Source organism: Penicillium manginii (genome assembly GCF_028828005.1).
Source record: "Penicillium manginii strain IBT 31320 chromosome Unknown utg000002l:1.0-5564898.0:1.0-5567710.0, whole genome shotgun sequence".
NCBI lineage: Eukaryota > Fungi > Ascomycota > Eurotiomycetes > Eurotiales > Aspergillaceae > Penicillium > Penicillium manginii.
Genome location: NW_026643103.1, coordinates 2937275 through 2953409, shown reverse-complemented (window position 1 = coordinate 2953409; position 16135 = coordinate 2937275). Strand labels below are relative to the sequence as shown.

Below are 16135 nucleotides of genomic sequence, written 5' to 3'. Positions count from 1 at the left end.
TGTGTGGAACAGACCTCATTCGACGACCGGGTGGGTTGAATTCGAGAGTCGAAGGTCAAGGTTAAGGTCGATGGCGCGCGGTCTGCAATTTTCCGGATGCTTAGTCATGAATTTCAATGACTTCAGCCACGCCGCCGTGCGAAACAAGGTTGATGAACTATGCCCAACGTTGGATTAACGTCATTGTGCACATCGGTTGCAGCCTCGCGACTAATTTTTTGTTTGTTTCAAACTGAATTGCGCTGTTTGCCCAATTTTTTGAGGACTCATTGACGAGACATTGAATCTTGCGACTCAATTTTCACGATCATTCCGCAACACGAGCCCTGAGTCACAATAGCACCATCACAATAATGGACGCAATCATATATGTAAAATCTCCATCAATGAACAAGTCTCAGTGAACAAATTCCAACAAAGAAAAACAACCACCAAAACGCAATCCTTCGTCATGCTTTCTGATTTGCCATCGGAGATCATCTATCATATCGCACTGTATTTACCGACCGCAAATGCGTTGACAAATCTGTCGCAAACTTGTCATAGGCTCTACAGGATTATCTCCGCGGATGAGTACCGACTTTTCCGAGCTTTAGTACAAAGCAAATTTCCTTGTACCCCCACACCAGCGTTCTGGAAAGATGCAGCGTGCGCCCTCACATCGAGGTCGCGTGCTCTTGACAGACTCGGCGTAATCGGCCGCTTTATCGTCTTACCTGAAACTGTCACTCGCATTGGCTGTCAACAGACAACTCGACGAGACAATCCTACCCTGGGATACAGGCCTGCAATTGATTCTTACGAGATCTGGAATGGTGCGGCCTGGGCAGATCGGAAGGAAGTCCTCGCATGGGGCGCGGCACATCAGCTTGTGGTGCGGGTAAAGCAATCGGGCAAGAACCCTCACATGAATTGGATTCTTTTCAATGACCTGGAGGATGTCAGTAGCTACGAGGATATCTGTGGCGTGCATATAATGCAGCCAGAGTTGAGCAAAGAGACCGACACAGAAAATTTGATCTTTGGCCGCAGGAGGGGCGACATCGTTCACCTTGCAGTTTCTCCTTCCCAAGAACACCATGAGTATCGCAAAAAGTTCAAGACATACGGCTTGGAACTTGACAGAACAGATGTCAGCCAAGGCGCACACTCGACACTATCTGCTCATTTCGACGATGGATCGATTGCATTCTATAACACCGCTAGTGATCAAGAGGAGGTCGACGCATTCGCCTGGATCCGCAATGAGACGGGCAGCCTAGGGCGGAGTCGTTACTCGAAATTGCTATCCCCATCAAAAGTCGCAGTGGCAACCGGGGAAATGGAGAGGCCTCTTTCAATCTCAACAATTTCTCCTGAAGGGGTCTCCCTAGATAGGGTGATAGATGTTCATTCTTTGGACATAGAGGAGCGGATTAATCGCGTCCATGCCAGTGTTACTTCAATTGCACCCCTCGACACTTTACAATCTCACAGCGAGTCCCCGGGTCACATATTCCTTGCTGCATGGGGTGATCGTACTATACGGTTTGTTACCCATATCTACAGTCAGCCCCAAATTTAACAACAGGTGGTGACTAACATTACCTTAGACTTCACGATCTTCGTTCCCCGCGATCTTACGAAAAGACATATCGGGATACGACAGATGGAAACCTCGTGTATTGCGTGCATTCGCTTGGAAACGATCGTTTCTTGGCTGGTTCAAGTGGAGATGGTTTGGTGAAAATGTTCGACTTGCGCATGGGGAGAAGCTACAATTATCGAGAAGCGCAAACACCACAGGCGTCAAATAAAGGCAATAGAGATGATCGACCAAGCAACGATTTCTCCATGTTTCTATCCGCCAATCTCCCACCGGATCTCACACGTCATATTCCTCGCCCTCACAGGAGAGGTCAACAATCATATCGTGGTCCCATATACAGCATGTCCACTCCATCCCCATCCTCACCAACTGTGTACACTGGTGTCGTGGATGGTATCATACGCCTTGATTTTGCCTCTACAGACGACTTGACTGGCCCGGTGAAGGAATGGTACGACTATAACCTCGATTTAGGCGTTGAAAAAGGTCAGCCTGGAGTTGCGGCTGCTGAGGATCAAGTGTTTAAAATTGCGGGCTATGAACGCCCGGCTCAGGATGATTACACCACAACTTCCAAGCTGCGGACACAGCATGGATACTGGTATCTGATGCCCAATGATATGGAGAATGAGATGGTAACTGGTTGGGATAGGCGATGGGAGCCGCTCGCGAAACCTGGTGCATGGAGAAGGCGGGATTAAGACGTACACTTAGATCTATGATTTTACACATTTACACAACTACTGAATGACTGCATATACTGGCGAGTTTACACATACATACAGGACTCCGATATGACATACTACGGAAAAAATAAACCTATAGTCAAAAATATCTTGGTCTTTCAGTGGTCAAACCACGGTCTCGGCCCGGTTTCGAGCCCACAAAATAGTAGTAAATTCTCCTAGGACACGACGTTCATATGTTTTAAAGTTAAGTATAGAGTGTCTTATTGCAGAATTTATGCGCGCTGAATAGGCAATTTGGTTTCTTTTTCTCCAGTTATCAGTATTTTCAGCATTCATTTAGCAAGTTAAACCGAAGTAGCCTCCGATCAGTTTTCTCTCTCTACCCGTCAGACACGCGACGAAATTAGATAAAGGCATTGAAAAGGCACCTAGGCAGTTCAACAGAGAGACGAAATTGGATATTATCAGACTAAATCGCGTTAATGTCACGAAGGCAGGCAAGAAAGCGAAAAAGGGCAAGAAACCCATTAACTTCATTAACTTCGGATAAATCATCCAAGCCCTCAGGCCGCAACCAATCCCTCGAGAGACTTCTGCGCCTGAATACCTCGGTTCATGAGCTCTTTATAAGCTATAAAAAACCTCGTCAGTTCAAAATTTTTCATCGAGAGGAGGAGAAGGGTTCATCACATTCTGTTGGCTGGGTGGCGGGCTCTCCTACCGAAACGCTAGGATATTCGATGGCGGTTTCAGGGACGGAAATCTTGTTCAAAGTTAGAACAGTCCTAGATTGTGTTTTATGATCTGTTTGACATACACGATGGGCTTGAAGATCCGCATGAACCAAAGCAGCTGTCCTCTTGATATGATTCAACTGACTTTTCAGTTCTGATGGTTTTGCGGAGGACCAGAATGACGGAATACGGTACTTTGGGAGAAATTGCCGCAAGCTGTACCATCTTATCGACGACGATGGAATATTGAAGTTATTTTTCGCCAGCCAGCATAGTAGCTCCATGTGAGTGTATGCCAGAAATAGTCCTCGGTTGGCACATTGATCATCTTGTCTTGCGGCATTCATAAGTCTCCCATCTGATTCGGCACGGCGGGAGTATTCGTTCAGGAGCTCGCGGATTTTCTTCCTATCTAGCCGGTTAAGCTCCAGATTTTTTTCGATCTTTTGTATAATAGTAGCTGTCTTGATCAGGAAATCTACAGCTGTAATCTTTTCATGGGAAACTTCTTCCAAATTTCCATTCTGTGTCTGGGAAGCCATTTTGGTTGCACAGGGTTGGAAATGTGGCAGAGATACCTATGATAGTTAAGTTCCAAGTTTGAGACAAAGGCAAAACGAACTGCTTTTGTAACCCAGTGTCATTATGGCTTACTGTTATACTGTAAAAATTGAATATGATAGGAGCAGGTGACCTTGACCTGGATTTTTGGAAAACCAAGGTTCCAGCACGAATAGGCATTCTGGGGTGAATGTATCTCAAGAACGAATCACGGGAGACTTACCAATGGCATGATGAAGAAGGGCAGCACAGTGATACACTGGTCATACTTTTGCAGGATGCGGAGTGGTCATCGGCTGCTCTAGGCCGGGAGGCCGTCCCGCTGACGTTACCACTTGAAGCCGCACCAGTGGCCATTGGCCAGCCGTAATTTTAATACACACTCAAGTGTTCTATTACAGCCCAATCCGTGGATTATATCATCTAGTGACCCGCAATACTATACCGACCGTATAATATAGCAGTCAGTAAAGGCAACGATATTCGTACACCTTCAAGTTCAAGTTTGGCCTTCTTACTACTTTTCGGCTACTAGTATTTCTCCCATCACATATGCCAAGGTGTTAATGGATGAGACACACACTCGGACAAAAAGGTCCCCAAGCGAAACCCATGCCTGGATTCTTGGCAGCGGGACTCCATCTCTTGCATCGGCAGTTTATCTAGTACAGCGCGCCAAGCTGCCACCGGGAAATGTGCACATTTTGGATTCACATATATCCATGGGCGCAGCATTGCACGATATGGGTGACTCCAGCCATGGGTACGATCAGTTCGCAGGATGTCTGCCAATCCCAGCTGGAGCGCCTTTGAACGAGCTTCTGGGGTCTATTCCCTCAGGGAGGGATAGTGACCCTACAGTACTGGAAGAGATCCAAAAGGCAGAAGCGAGTCATATGCCTGCAAATCCGCACCACCGAACTAAATTCATTCTTCAAAAAACAAACAGCAAAGAAAATTTGCAACTCAATAAGCTGGGATTGAGCATCAAAAGCCGCGTGGATCTAGCATTGCTGATGATACGAAGTGAGAAACGCCTGGGCAGGAATCAAATTAGCGATTTTATGCCCAAAAATTTCTTCGAAAGTATGTTTTGGATCACATGGGCTGCCCAGTAAGCTAGGACTCGGGTGTTTGTGCTGAACTCGAACTCACGCTACTAGATTTGGTTTTCAACCCTGGCACAGCGCCATAGAATTCAGACGGACTCTTCGTCAATATCTCAAACAATACCCTCACCTGAGTATCCTCAAATGCATGGATATTACTGGACATTACCAGAACGAATCTATATTTCGACCTATATACCTCTATCTCTACAACTTAGGCGTGGACTTCCTCTTTGATACCAAAGTCACGGATATCGTTGTCACCGCTGCCCGAGACGGCCGACAAAGGGTATCTAGATTAAGTCTTATCGCCAATGGATTCCAGATCACAAAGGAGATAGATACACAAGATATAGTTATTATGATGCTGGGTTCCACCGTTTCAGGATCATCAAGCGGTACAAATAGCCACCATCCTGTTTCCAAGCCTATTGAACCGGCCGACGAGCTTGATGAGAATTGGGCATTATGGCTAGAGCTAGAGACCAATCAGCTCACATTTGGCAACCCTTACAACTTTTGCACTCGCCTGAACGAATCGATTTTAGCTTCCTTCACAATCACCACCGCAGACTCTTCCCTTTGGGAATTTTTGGTTTCCATAGCGGACCATTCGGCGGCTGGAACAATGATAATGCTACAGGAAAGCAATTGGAAGCTTCGCCTTTGCATACCTACGCAGCCCGTCTTCAGCCAACAACCAAGAGATACCTACGTGATCTGGGGCTTCATGTTGTTCCCGAGACGCAAAGGGAATTACGTCCAAAAATTGATGGAACAATGTTCTGGTGCCGAGATTCTCACAGAAGTGCTTGGACATCTTGGATACCCAACCTTGGTCCACCACACCATGACCATTCCTCGTCTCATGCCACGGATGACTTCCATGTTACTCGTCCGCTCGATGACCGACCGCCCTGAGATCGTACCTGCAAATTCATTGAATTTTGGCTTCATTGGCCAGTTTGTCGAAATTCCGCGGTACAGTTCCGTGGACATCAGCTATGGAATTCGTACTGCGCAGGTAGCTACATCGCGACTGATGGGGATTCCTTTGCCGAAAAATGCGCATGATGACCTTGCCTCTACGCCTATGAATTTGCTAAGGCTTTTTTACTGGAAATGACTGTCTCGTTGAATTAGTCGTGAGATACTGAATGATTTTGTGCTACAATTGAATGGATATATTCTAACGGAGGTATATGACCGATAATACCATATGGACAAAGATATAATGAGCGTAGGTAGTGCCATGGGCGGTGATCACTGAGGCAGATGTAGCTATCTAGGTGCGCTACGATGCGCTATCTACACATGGGGCTGACTCAGCCAAATAGGGACAAGGAACCCCAAGCGCTTGCCTTCTCTCATCGTTGCCATTTATGCGCAATAGACAGTTGATAAAGCTCAAATGGGCAAGCTGAGGTGGGAATCGCAATTCGTAAGTTAGAGTGACAACTTGACCTGCACCGGCCCGTTTCAACTGAGTTGGCTTAGGTATCATTGGGTGCATTTCGCCTCCTGGCACTGGAACTTTCACACAGCCCCCATAGGTTTAAGAATACCTTACTACCCAATGACTTGACTTCTTCCAAGGTTGGCCATATTTGCTTTTTTGTCGCCGGACCAAGCTAGATAACACCAAGCCAGATTAGAAGATGCCTTGAACCCAGTGCCTTGAACCCAGTCCCTTACGACGCATTTAGTATCCTAGATCTTCAGTAGTCATATTGCGTATACAATTTCCTGGTTTGTCCGGCTAAGGGTGTCTTCCCAGGGCCAGCGTACATCATTCTCGAACTTGCTTCACCCGGGTTGTTGTTCTTGTAGATCACTTTGGACCCCGCCAATGGAATTCATACTGTCCGCAGCTTCACTTTGCTCGGGTATGGTAGTACCAGCATAGCCCTTTTGCTTACTCACCGCATGCCTACTAGTGACATCCTTGGAATGTGAAGGTCTTATGTCCTCGCTCCCATGATAATTCTTGATACATAAATCTTCTTTCTCTTCCACAAGATAGGCTCATCGGTAACCTTCTCGCAAATTTTGTGTCTGGAAATCTCATTTGCTCATCCTTCCGCACACCGAAGAATCAGCAGTCTAAAATGTGCTCTCCATATCCTCGCTGTCCCAACCAAACTGAATATACTGTGAGAATAATGGCATGGGAGTTTGATGGAAACCCAGATATAGTAAGTTCCCTTGCTATAGAATTCGCAGTAAAGAAAATCATTTCTAGCGCAGAACTCACTATGCATGAACTAGGCTGGCATCGGGGTATGTTTCAAGGATGCACCTTATCGGCCTCTAGCAAAGATTTGACAACTCGATTGCAGATTATAACTTCATTCTTTGTCTACGCGTTTCTCACAAGTCTCCTCGCTTTCTATGCCTATTTCTTCGATGACAGAATTGTACCGAACGAATATTACAACAACCTCGACTCCCTGATGCGTAACAAGACGCAAATGCTTTCCAAGTTTGTCATTCGACAATGTATAGTGCCTCTGGCTGAGACAATATCGAACTATATCCACTTACCATCCTGCTGTCATTGCTTAAGATTCGGAGCTTGGCGAAAATATTCTTTCAACATCCGAGCGGAGCGTCTCCAGTCTATATGCCTCCAACTAGCCGACATACAACTGATAACTGGCACGTCTATTCTCATAGTCTTATACTCGTCCCATTGCACTATCACACAATATCATTTTTATATTGGTTCGCAAATGGCTTATCTATCCTTTGTGACATTCCAAGGAATATTCATGACTGTCGCGGTTCATCTACAAGGTAGCCTCACCAAGCGAATTTGGCGCTATGTTTGGATATTAGTGTTATTTGGAACAATTATACCTACCAGGATCTTGACCTGGAGTTACTACTTTCTTGTCATGAATCTTTATGGCGCATCGACACAATGTGCTCTAGACAAGATGAGTGAAGGGTGGAGCCTAAAAAGTGCAATCTACGTGTCAATGGACTGCCTTTTGCTCTTCTTGTCCCTCTGCATTATTACAAACTCTTTATTTCCAGATATGGGGAATTTCCCCCCCTTGGGTTTGGATTCAAGACCTCATCCACTGGGTACTCTCATCGCCATCCCGTCACTTACTCCGAGCTCAAAGCCCCGGTATTTCGCCTCGCAAAAAATTGTTTTGGCAGATTTTATTCGTCATGATTATTCCAATCCGAGAGTTTGTTTTCTCGGTGGCGTTTGATCTACTGAGAATGTACGTGATGTTGATATACGCTGGAAACGGTGTGTTGTACGAAAGAACACAAGCCGCCTACGAAGGGCGCCAGGGCGACGAAAGTGAATGGGGCTTTGGTCAGATTCTGCCTGTACTTCTACTGGCAATTCCATTCTTCCAGCTCATGGAAGAAATTACTAGTCGTACGTACTGCTCTGTCTCAAAGTCGTATATCAGTATCAATTTCCAAATTAACCTCTCTTGAATTATTAGAAAATAAAGAACAATCTTCTTCAAAAGTTGATTCTAACATTCAACTAAGGCATTTGACCGGTCGTTCTTCTATGAGAAATATGAGAAATAGTCAAAGAAGTCACGGGGTGACTGCTTCATCCAGTCAAATCAAACTTCCACGGGCATTGACATCGCTATCGCAGACTTCGTACCATGTAAGTCGGTTTTACCCAACAAACAAAATCATTTAAAATACCATGGATATCATTATGCTTATTTGGGACGCTACTGATTCGCCTCTTTAGCTTTCCAGGCAAAGAACACTATCCTGGTTAGCATACACCGATGCTTCTCGCCCGATATTGGCCAATGAATCTGAGGCTATGACAATGGAAGCTGAGATACAGGTCAGAATTTATGAACTTGAGGAAGAAACTTTTCAAAATACGGCATTCCAAGTGTATATCATATTTCTGTTTCTTTCGGTATATGGCGTCTCAACTTGGATAACGGTATACCTCGGCTTACCAATTTAAAGTTGAGCGCTGATCATGATGGGTCTGGCTGCTGTGCCTTGACGCTTGCCATGTCATGTACTTGCACTGGTTAGCTCTCATAAGAACTGTACGCCTTGGAAGAAAAGGTGCCCTCTTTATTATAATTCTTCTTGTTTTGAAACGAGATACGCCGGTGGGCAATTTGAAGTTGTCCAATTTTTCTTCGATCTGCAGTTCTTGTTTGAGAGGTGTGTTCTTATCTATAATTATCCGAGTCGAATTGATGGGTCCAATTGAACCCGTGTGCAAGAAGCCCCAGTCGGTAAACATCATCCTGTCTGTCAGGTTGAATATAGACATTGTCATTAGATCGGTGGTGGAGATACTTAGGTAAATACTACCGGAAACTCGATCTATCAAACTTTTTGTGGTATACTTTAGCTCGAAAATAACATACAACGTGCAAATCGCACGGCAAAATATTCAAATAGCTCCATAAGCGCCGTGCTGTGTAAAAGGGGGGCCAAGAAAATCCAAAGGACCGCGAGGAAGCAACCCTTTAGATCTCGTTGAACCACGATAGCTGAAGAGCAACTCCACTAGGGCATAACCGGAGCAATGATGGGTCCAACAGGCTCAAAGCAAAATGTTTCTCGCTGTTCTAACTCGAGGTCGCGGTGAGGGACCTATTTGTTGATGGGTATCGAGTAAATCATTTAATCATCAAACTTGAAAGACTTGCCGCCAGTCGTGTCGATGGGACCGCCACGGTAAGAGCCGCGCTTCTTCTTGTTCTTCTCCTTGGTGAAGCCCTTTCCGCGAGTAACTGATAGATCCGCATAGGCACGCTCGGCGTATTCATATGAGACATAGTTGTTGGAGGGGAGATGACTGTAGTCTTGCTGGCTCAACAAAGCGAGAGGAGTGGGCTTAGCACCTGTGTGCTTCTTCTTCGCATAGCCATTGCCGGGGGCTGGGCTAGCGTTGGAGGAAGAGGTCTGGGTCTCTGCAGCCTGCTTCGCGGGCTCATCAGCAGAGATGGTGGCGCTGGTATCAGAAGAAGTACCGCTGGCAACCTTGACGCCTCCAGCCTGATCGTCAGAGCTATCGTCGGAGCTGTCGTCAGAAGAGCTAGATGAGCTAGAGCTTGAGGACTCCGGGAGAGGAGTCTTGGTTGCCTTCTTCAGAGCCTTGGAATCGGCCTTTTTGACAGTCTCCTTTTCGGACTCAGACGAGTCGGAGTCAGAGTCAGAGTCGCTGCTGGAGCTAGAGCTAGAGCTAGAGCTGGAATCGGAGCTGGAGCTGGAGCTGCTAGAAGTGGAAGAGTCGGAGTCGGACGAAGAGCTAGAGGCAGAAGAGCTGGAAGAGGACTTAGCCTTCTTGGCCCTCTTGGCCTTGGGGGCATCGCTCTCAGAGCTTGAGTCAGAGGAAGACTCGCTGCTGGACTCGGCCTTGCGCTTTACGCCAGTAGGCTTCTTCACAACTGGCGCAGGGGCCTTCTCTTCTTCTTCATCCTCATCGTCAGCATCGCTGTCAGAGCTAGACGAAGAAGAGGAAGAGGAAGAGGGAGAAGAGGCGCGGGAGGGCTTTTCGTCTTGCATCTCAACGTCAGAGTCGCTATCGCTCGAGTTGTCACTGTCGGAGCTGTCGCTAGAAGTGGAAGACTCCTTCTTGTCGGCATTCTTGTCCCAGGATTGGAACAATTCCAGCAGAGACGGGGCGTTCTGCGCATCAGCGGCCTTTCCGGCCTTTTTCAGGTCCTTGGCGAAGGCGGCACTGGCATTGGAGAAGCCATTGTCGGAAAGGAAGGTCGCGACAGACGAAAGAAGTTGAGGCGAGACAGTGGACTTGGAAGACTCGACCTGACCAATCGTAATCGCGGTTAGTGAAATTCTTTGTCGTCGATCATGCAGATGCGGTGATTCTGAATTTATTCTCACCTTCTTAGTCGAGGCCTCTTTAACGGAAGCCGAATTCTTGCCCATGGTCGCTAATATTTGAATATTCCAGTATTTCAAACGAAAGGAGGGCTGGAGAGAACCGAGTGAAAGAGTGGCAGGTGGACCAAAACTGACTGTCTGGAAATGCTTCAGGAACGGGTCAAAGAAAAAAAAAGTATACTACCGAGTGGGCGGTGAATATATGGCAATACATTATTGGTCAATATTGCAGGATCACGTGCGCTAGATAGAATCCTGATGCCTCAGGCAACTGAAATAACTCCCCTCGATCAAAAGCAAAGAAAATGGGCTGCATGGCTTGTGATTACAAAAGAGGGAAGAAAATTGAAAATTCGAAATTTAAAAAACTTTTGAACAATTCCATCTCATATCAACAACTGTATCAGACTTTGCTGGATAGAATGTTTAGGCGGATCATTTAACTACCTTAAAGGTGACCCATGGGTCCTTAGGTAACCCGCTTCCACGTTGGGAGCTCCGCCCTGCCCGCTACCCCAAACAGATGAGTTGACGTTAACCCCAGAATCCTCTCTCTACCTCCAAGCCTTGTGTCGACTCTGTTCTCTTGCGCCTTTTTGCTAGCTGTGCCCGAAAAGTGTGCACAGTTCTCTACTCATCAAACGCCAATTCACAAACCAGGTGTTTGACACCGTGCGCGCGCGGGAGTTCCTCGGCTGGCCGATATCGACTGTCTGATCATGTCCCCTTGATCTTCTGGATTCTACGACTGATATTGGTGTCAACTACCTCGGATAAGACACCGCAATGAACGGTCCTAATCGTCCCCGCCCGCCTCCGCCCGCAGATATACGACGCGGGGGCGACCCTCGCAATGGCGCATCTGATTCCATGTCGAGAGCCGAAAAGTTCGAAGACGAGAAGAAACGCATCATTCAGAGTTGTTACTCGAAGAAAGATACTGATGGGACCTGTAAGTTGCCACCCTGAGCTCTTGACAGTTTCAAAGAGTGAAGAACCTGCTCCCTTTGCCCACCCTAGGGGATGGCGATGTATGACGCCGGAGATGTTACGGGATACCCCGGACCCATTGGTCTTCTGCTGTCGCAAGCCACTTTTCATGTAGAGACATGCCCCCATTTCCCAGACTATTGTAGCTGACAACTATTGTGTTCTAGTGAACGAGTCCTACATTACACACGTTCGCATCACGGAGGACGGCACGCATCCTTCTACCCCTGCCCCGCCAAATGTGGCGCCTGAGAACAAAAAGCCTCGAGTAATCATTGTTTCGGTCCGGAAGTCTGGGAGGGTTCGAATGCATAAGGCCCGTGAAAATAATGATGGATCTTTCTCCATTGGCAAGACGTGGATGCTTGATGACCTGTCCTCAATCCAATCATATACTGCATTCGTTCCAAGGTCACCCGTCGAGCAACAGCATAAGGAATGGGCCGGCAGTCTTGGATTCCTAGTGACTGTGGGGAAACCCTATTATTGGCATGCTCGGAGTGCTAAGGAGAAAGAGTTCTTTATTGGCAGCCTAGTCAAGATCTACAAGAAATATACTGGTGGAAAAGTTCCTAATCTGATCGGCTTCGACGAGAGGGAACGGCAAGCGCTGGCCGGAACAGCCTCCTCAGGATCTCCGGTACCGCCGCCATCACGGAGTGGTCCTCCACCACCACCAGATGCTGCACCTCCCGCCCAGCCGCCGTCTTCTTATGGCAGCCGTGATCCTAGCCGCGATGCACCGCGTGAAATTAGGCAAAAGTCGTCTGAGGAGCCGCCTCTTCGGTCCCAGAAAAGCCGAGAACAGATGTCACGCCCATCTACGGGGTCCAGACCTCCTGCACCCTCTCCATTTGCACCTCAAAATCCGCCACCTAGCATCCCCCCACCCCAGCGCGCAGAACCAAGTACCTTTTTCGACACAAGTGAAAGCCGTCCGAGCATGCAAGGTGAGGCCAGGCCATCCTCGTCGCGAAGTGGTCAACCTTCAACACTTGCAGCACAACCCATCGAGGCTAAACATCTGGAATCACAACCCAGCGCGGATGCTCTGCGGCCCACTACACCGGGTTCACTTGCAGGTGATACCCAGGGTCCAACTCCAAGCCCGGGCAGCAGCAGTGTTGGGCAGTACAAGCCCTATCGTGGGCCCGTAGACAAGCCACCAGTGATGGAGAAACCTTCGCAACCACCACTCGAGCAGAATGTGCCTCCAGATGTATCTCCGATGATACTCGCCGACGAACCGCGAGAAACACCTCTCCCCGAAACAAACGCAGCGACCACGCCATCGCTTGTAGATCCAACAGTGGCGGCAGCAGCGATTGCAGCATACGAGACTCCTGCGTCGGCTACAGAGCCAGCTCCAGCTGTGGAGACGCCGAAAGAACCAGAATCGGCGACCCCGTCTGACAAAGCACAGGAAGATGATGAGGCTCACCGTCCAGGGCTGGGCCCTATGATTAAGAAAAAGTCAGCAAAAGATATCGCAGGTGCCTTCCGTAAGGCTGCAAATCTACATGGCGCTTTCAAGCCACGACCTGGCGGAGCTGGTGAGCGGCTCCTTGCGGCGGCCAAGAAGCAACAAGGACAGACACAAGGCCCTGAGCCAGATGGTATCACCAGCGTGGTCCCCGCCCCTTCCATCTCTCGCACCAATAGTGACGCGCCCAAGAGTCCGGTGGGTGATACGATGGAAAAGCAATTACCAGTATCAACACCACCAGCACCACTTCCTCCACCGCCAGCGGCTGTCGAGCCACCGCAAAAGGTCGAGACGCCCACTGTAGAGGTTACAGACCACGCAACGGAAGAGGCGGCAGCTCTCCCGCTTCCTAGCGAGGAATCTAAAGACTCATTGACGGAAGGCGGCCGGCTGGAAACTCGTTCAAGAACTCCATCTCCAGCAGCCCAAGGCCGCCGACGCCGACGCCGTGAAGACCACACCCTCAAATATTGTCAGATCCTTGGAATCGACGCGACTGTGCTAGACGGTCGTGGTATTGACTTTGACGAAATCCTTACCGATCTCGGCTGGAACGGACGGTTGAGTGACGAGCAAAAGATTGAGGATTTGGAGGCAGATGTGCGTCGTGAGATTGGACGTGTCGAGGCAACAAGTTGGCTGGGTAATCTTGAGCAGCAAGAAGGAAAAGTGGAACAATTGGCAGTCCTTATTGACAAAACAATCGAAGAGTGTGAGGAGCTAGACGGTTTACTAACACTCTACTCACACGAACTCAATGTAAGTGGAACTAACCCAAACACTAGAGAGTTTACACGCTAACATTTGGCAGACGCTCAACGAGGACGTATCATATATCGAAGCCCAGTCACAAGGTTTGCAGGTGCAGACTGCAAACCAAAAGCTCTTGCAGAGCGAATTGCAGAATCTTCTCAAGACGCTTTCCATTTCCTCCACTGAGATGCGCCCACTCAAAGAGGCCACTCTAAGCAATATGGATGGCCTGAAGAGCACCGAGAATGCATTGTCCACCCTTTACAAGGCCATGCTCATGATCGATGCTGATATTGGGCAAAATAAGCAGCGGCAGGCAGACGCCAGTGTTGGTGTTTATGCTAATACGGAGATCGGTCAGATGCGGGCCATTAAACAGAAGAAGGAGGAGTACCGCTCCACTGCACTGGCATTCTTGCAACGACTTAAGCAATTCATGTCACTTGCATTCAAGCTGGCAGAGCAGAAACGTACCGAGTCTATGTCTTCGGTCTCAAGAGATCCTCTGAAACTGGACAACGCGGCGCGACAAGCAGGCCGTGGCGAGATCTGGATGTTCAACCCTCTCATGCTGTTCGCTCGAGAAGTGAGCACATCAGACTGGCATAGTCTGCTTCACCAATACGAACAGCAGTCCAAGTCATCGTACCAAAATGAGTTCCGCGACAATAACCTGGCTTGGAAGAGGACGGCTCGCAAGCCTACAGGTGACGAGCAAGAGCTTCTTTTCACCCACCAAGAGAAGGAAAAGGAAGGCGAAGGCATCACCATGGCTGCACGAAAGCTCACTGTTCGACGAGGCAAAACCGTTCGAGCGGCCGCAGGGCACCGGCTGGCCACTGGCGAAAAGAAGGTTGCCAAGGGTAAAGTTGAGCCGTGCGAGGCCTTTGCCGGATCGCTGCGTGAGACATTGAATATGATAACCGAGGAGCAGAACTTTGTTGTTCAATTCTTCCATCTCGACTCTCTTGCCACCATCGAATACTCTGATCTTATTGCTTCACAGTCTCCGGAACAGCGACTCTGCCCGGATTTCTCCGCAAAGCAATCTCACGACCCCGATCGCGCAATGGCAAAGCGGGTTGAAGGAGTCATGGATGAGCTCTATTCATTTTGGCCAAACGATATTCAAAGCATGGTGGACTGGGCTCTTCAGGCCGACCCTATGTAAGTTTCTTCTCCAGTTCATGAAACCTTTTGTTCTAACAAATCCCCAGGCAAGGAATTGGAATCTTATTCGCCATCGAGATGGCCATGGCCGACGTCGACGATACCAATCAAGAGTTCATCATCCACAGCCTCCAGAAAATGCACTCTCGCTTGATGGGACTGTTCAACCGGTTTGTGGATGATCAGATCCGTGGCGTGGAGGACACCAAAGTCAAAATCAACAAGCGAAAGGGTGTCATATCATTCATGCGTGTTTTCCCCCACTTCTCGACAGCGGTCGAGAACATGTTGTCGCAACCATCGGGTGAATTCTGTGACATTCGAGTTAGTGTCAATGACGCCTATGAGCGAATCAACCGAGCCATGTGGGAATCGCTCAAGTTCATCGCCAAGGAGGCACCCGGGCAGCCGCCGGGTGTCTCTGCCAGCGCCGGAGACCCCGAGGACAAAGAGATTCTAAACTACCACATTCTTCTCATTGAGAACATGAACCACTACGCGGAGGAGGTCGATGTGCACAATCTGCCCGTTCTCCAACGCTGGGTCGACAAGGCGCATCAAGATTTCGCCGAACATATGAAACTCTACCTTGACGCAGTCATCCACCGACCGCTCGGCAAGCTGGTCGATTTCATCTCGTCGATTGAAACGATCCTGGCCAATGGGAGTAGTGCCGATGTCGCTTCCCGTACCAGCCATTCTCGGGCCGTTGCTAAGAAGGTTCTATCCTCGTACGATTCAAAGGAAATCAAGCGCGGGATTGAAATGCTCAAGAAGCGGGTAGAGAAGCATTTTGGTGATGCGGATGACCCTGGATTGAGCCGCAGCTTGGTGATTAAGGTTCTGCGTGAATGCGAGGGACGGTACGAGGATGCTTGGGACCGCACGCGTCGTATTATTGACACGGTTTATGAAGGACAGTTGGAGCTGGAGTGGCGTAAGGAGGACTCGGCTGCGATGTTCCGGAAATAAGGGAATTGACTGATCTTGTTTGCTCAACCTAATCACTTGTATTTTTTCTTCTTTTCTTTTCTTTTCTTTTCTTTTCCTTTTCTTTTCCTTTCTTCTAACATTTTTCGTTCTCCTGCTCTTTTGGAAGTCAGCATTGGGACATTGGTTGGGCGTATTGGTTTGGACTGTCCATATAGTATGCCTCCATATAGGATACCATTCATAGGATATGGGAC

The 16135-nt window shown here is 48.3% G+C and overlaps 6 protein-coding genes across 6 annotated transcripts; 4 read left to right on the top strand and 2 right to left on the bottom strand.

The window, feature by feature from the left end:
• Positions 1–451: 451 nt before the first annotated feature.
• On the top strand, positions 452–2289 carry N7533_002370 (F-box protein; the record flags this gene model as incomplete). Its single annotated transcript, XM_057099020.1, has 2 exons — positions 452–1527; positions 1593–2289. 2 exons carry the CDS (start codon positions 452–454, stop codon positions 2287–2289), a joined length of 1773 nt encoding a protein of 590 aa, XP_056964156.1.
• Positions 2290–2938: 649 nt separating this feature from the next.
• On the bottom strand, positions 2939–3553 carry N7533_002369 (glyoxalase family protein; the record flags this gene model as incomplete). The annotated part of the gene is made up of 2 exons (XM_057099019.1): positions 2939–3040; positions 3095–3553. 2 exons carry the CDS (start codon positions 3551–3553, stop codon positions 2939–2941), a joined length of 561 nt encoding a protein of 186 aa, XP_056964155.1.
• Positions 3554–3762: 209 nt separating this feature from the next.
• N7533_002368 (uncharacterized protein) lies at positions 3763–3942 on the top strand (the record flags this gene model as incomplete). Its single annotated transcript, XM_057099018.1, has 1 exon — positions 3763–3942. The coding sequence occupies one exon, from the start codon at positions 3763–3765 to the stop codon at positions 3940–3942; it is 180 nt and encodes a 59-aa protein (XP_056964154.1).
• A 196-nt stretch (positions 3943–4138) lies between these two features.
• N7533_002367 (oleate hydratase) lies at positions 4139–5807 on the top strand (the record flags this gene model as incomplete). The annotated part of the gene is made up of 2 exons (XM_057099017.1): positions 4139–4686; positions 4736–5807. 2 exons carry the CDS (start codon positions 4139–4141, stop codon positions 5805–5807), a joined length of 1620 nt encoding a protein of 539 aa, XP_056964153.1.
• Positions 5808–9325: 3518 nt separating this feature from the next.
• On the bottom strand, positions 9326–10594 carry N7533_002366 (nucleolar and coiled-body phosphoprotein 1 family protein; the record flags this gene model as incomplete). The annotated part of the gene is made up of 3 exons (XM_057099016.1): positions 9326–9869; positions 9981–10471; positions 10550–10594. 3 exons carry the CDS (start codon positions 10592–10594, stop codon positions 9326–9328), a joined length of 1080 nt encoding a protein of 359 aa, XP_056964152.1.
• A 741-nt stretch (positions 10595–11335) lies between these two features.
• On the top strand, positions 11336–15920 carry N7533_002365 (GTP-Rho binding exocyst subunit SEC3; the record flags this gene model as incomplete). The annotated part of the gene is made up of 4 exons (XM_057099015.1): positions 11336–11501; positions 11707–13784; positions 13837–14945; positions 14996–15920. The coding sequence occupies 4 exons, from the start codon at positions 11336–11338 to the stop codon at positions 15918–15920; spliced, it is 4278 nt and encodes a 1425-aa protein (XP_056964151.1).
• Between the last annotated feature and the right edge of the window lie 215 nt (positions 15921–16135).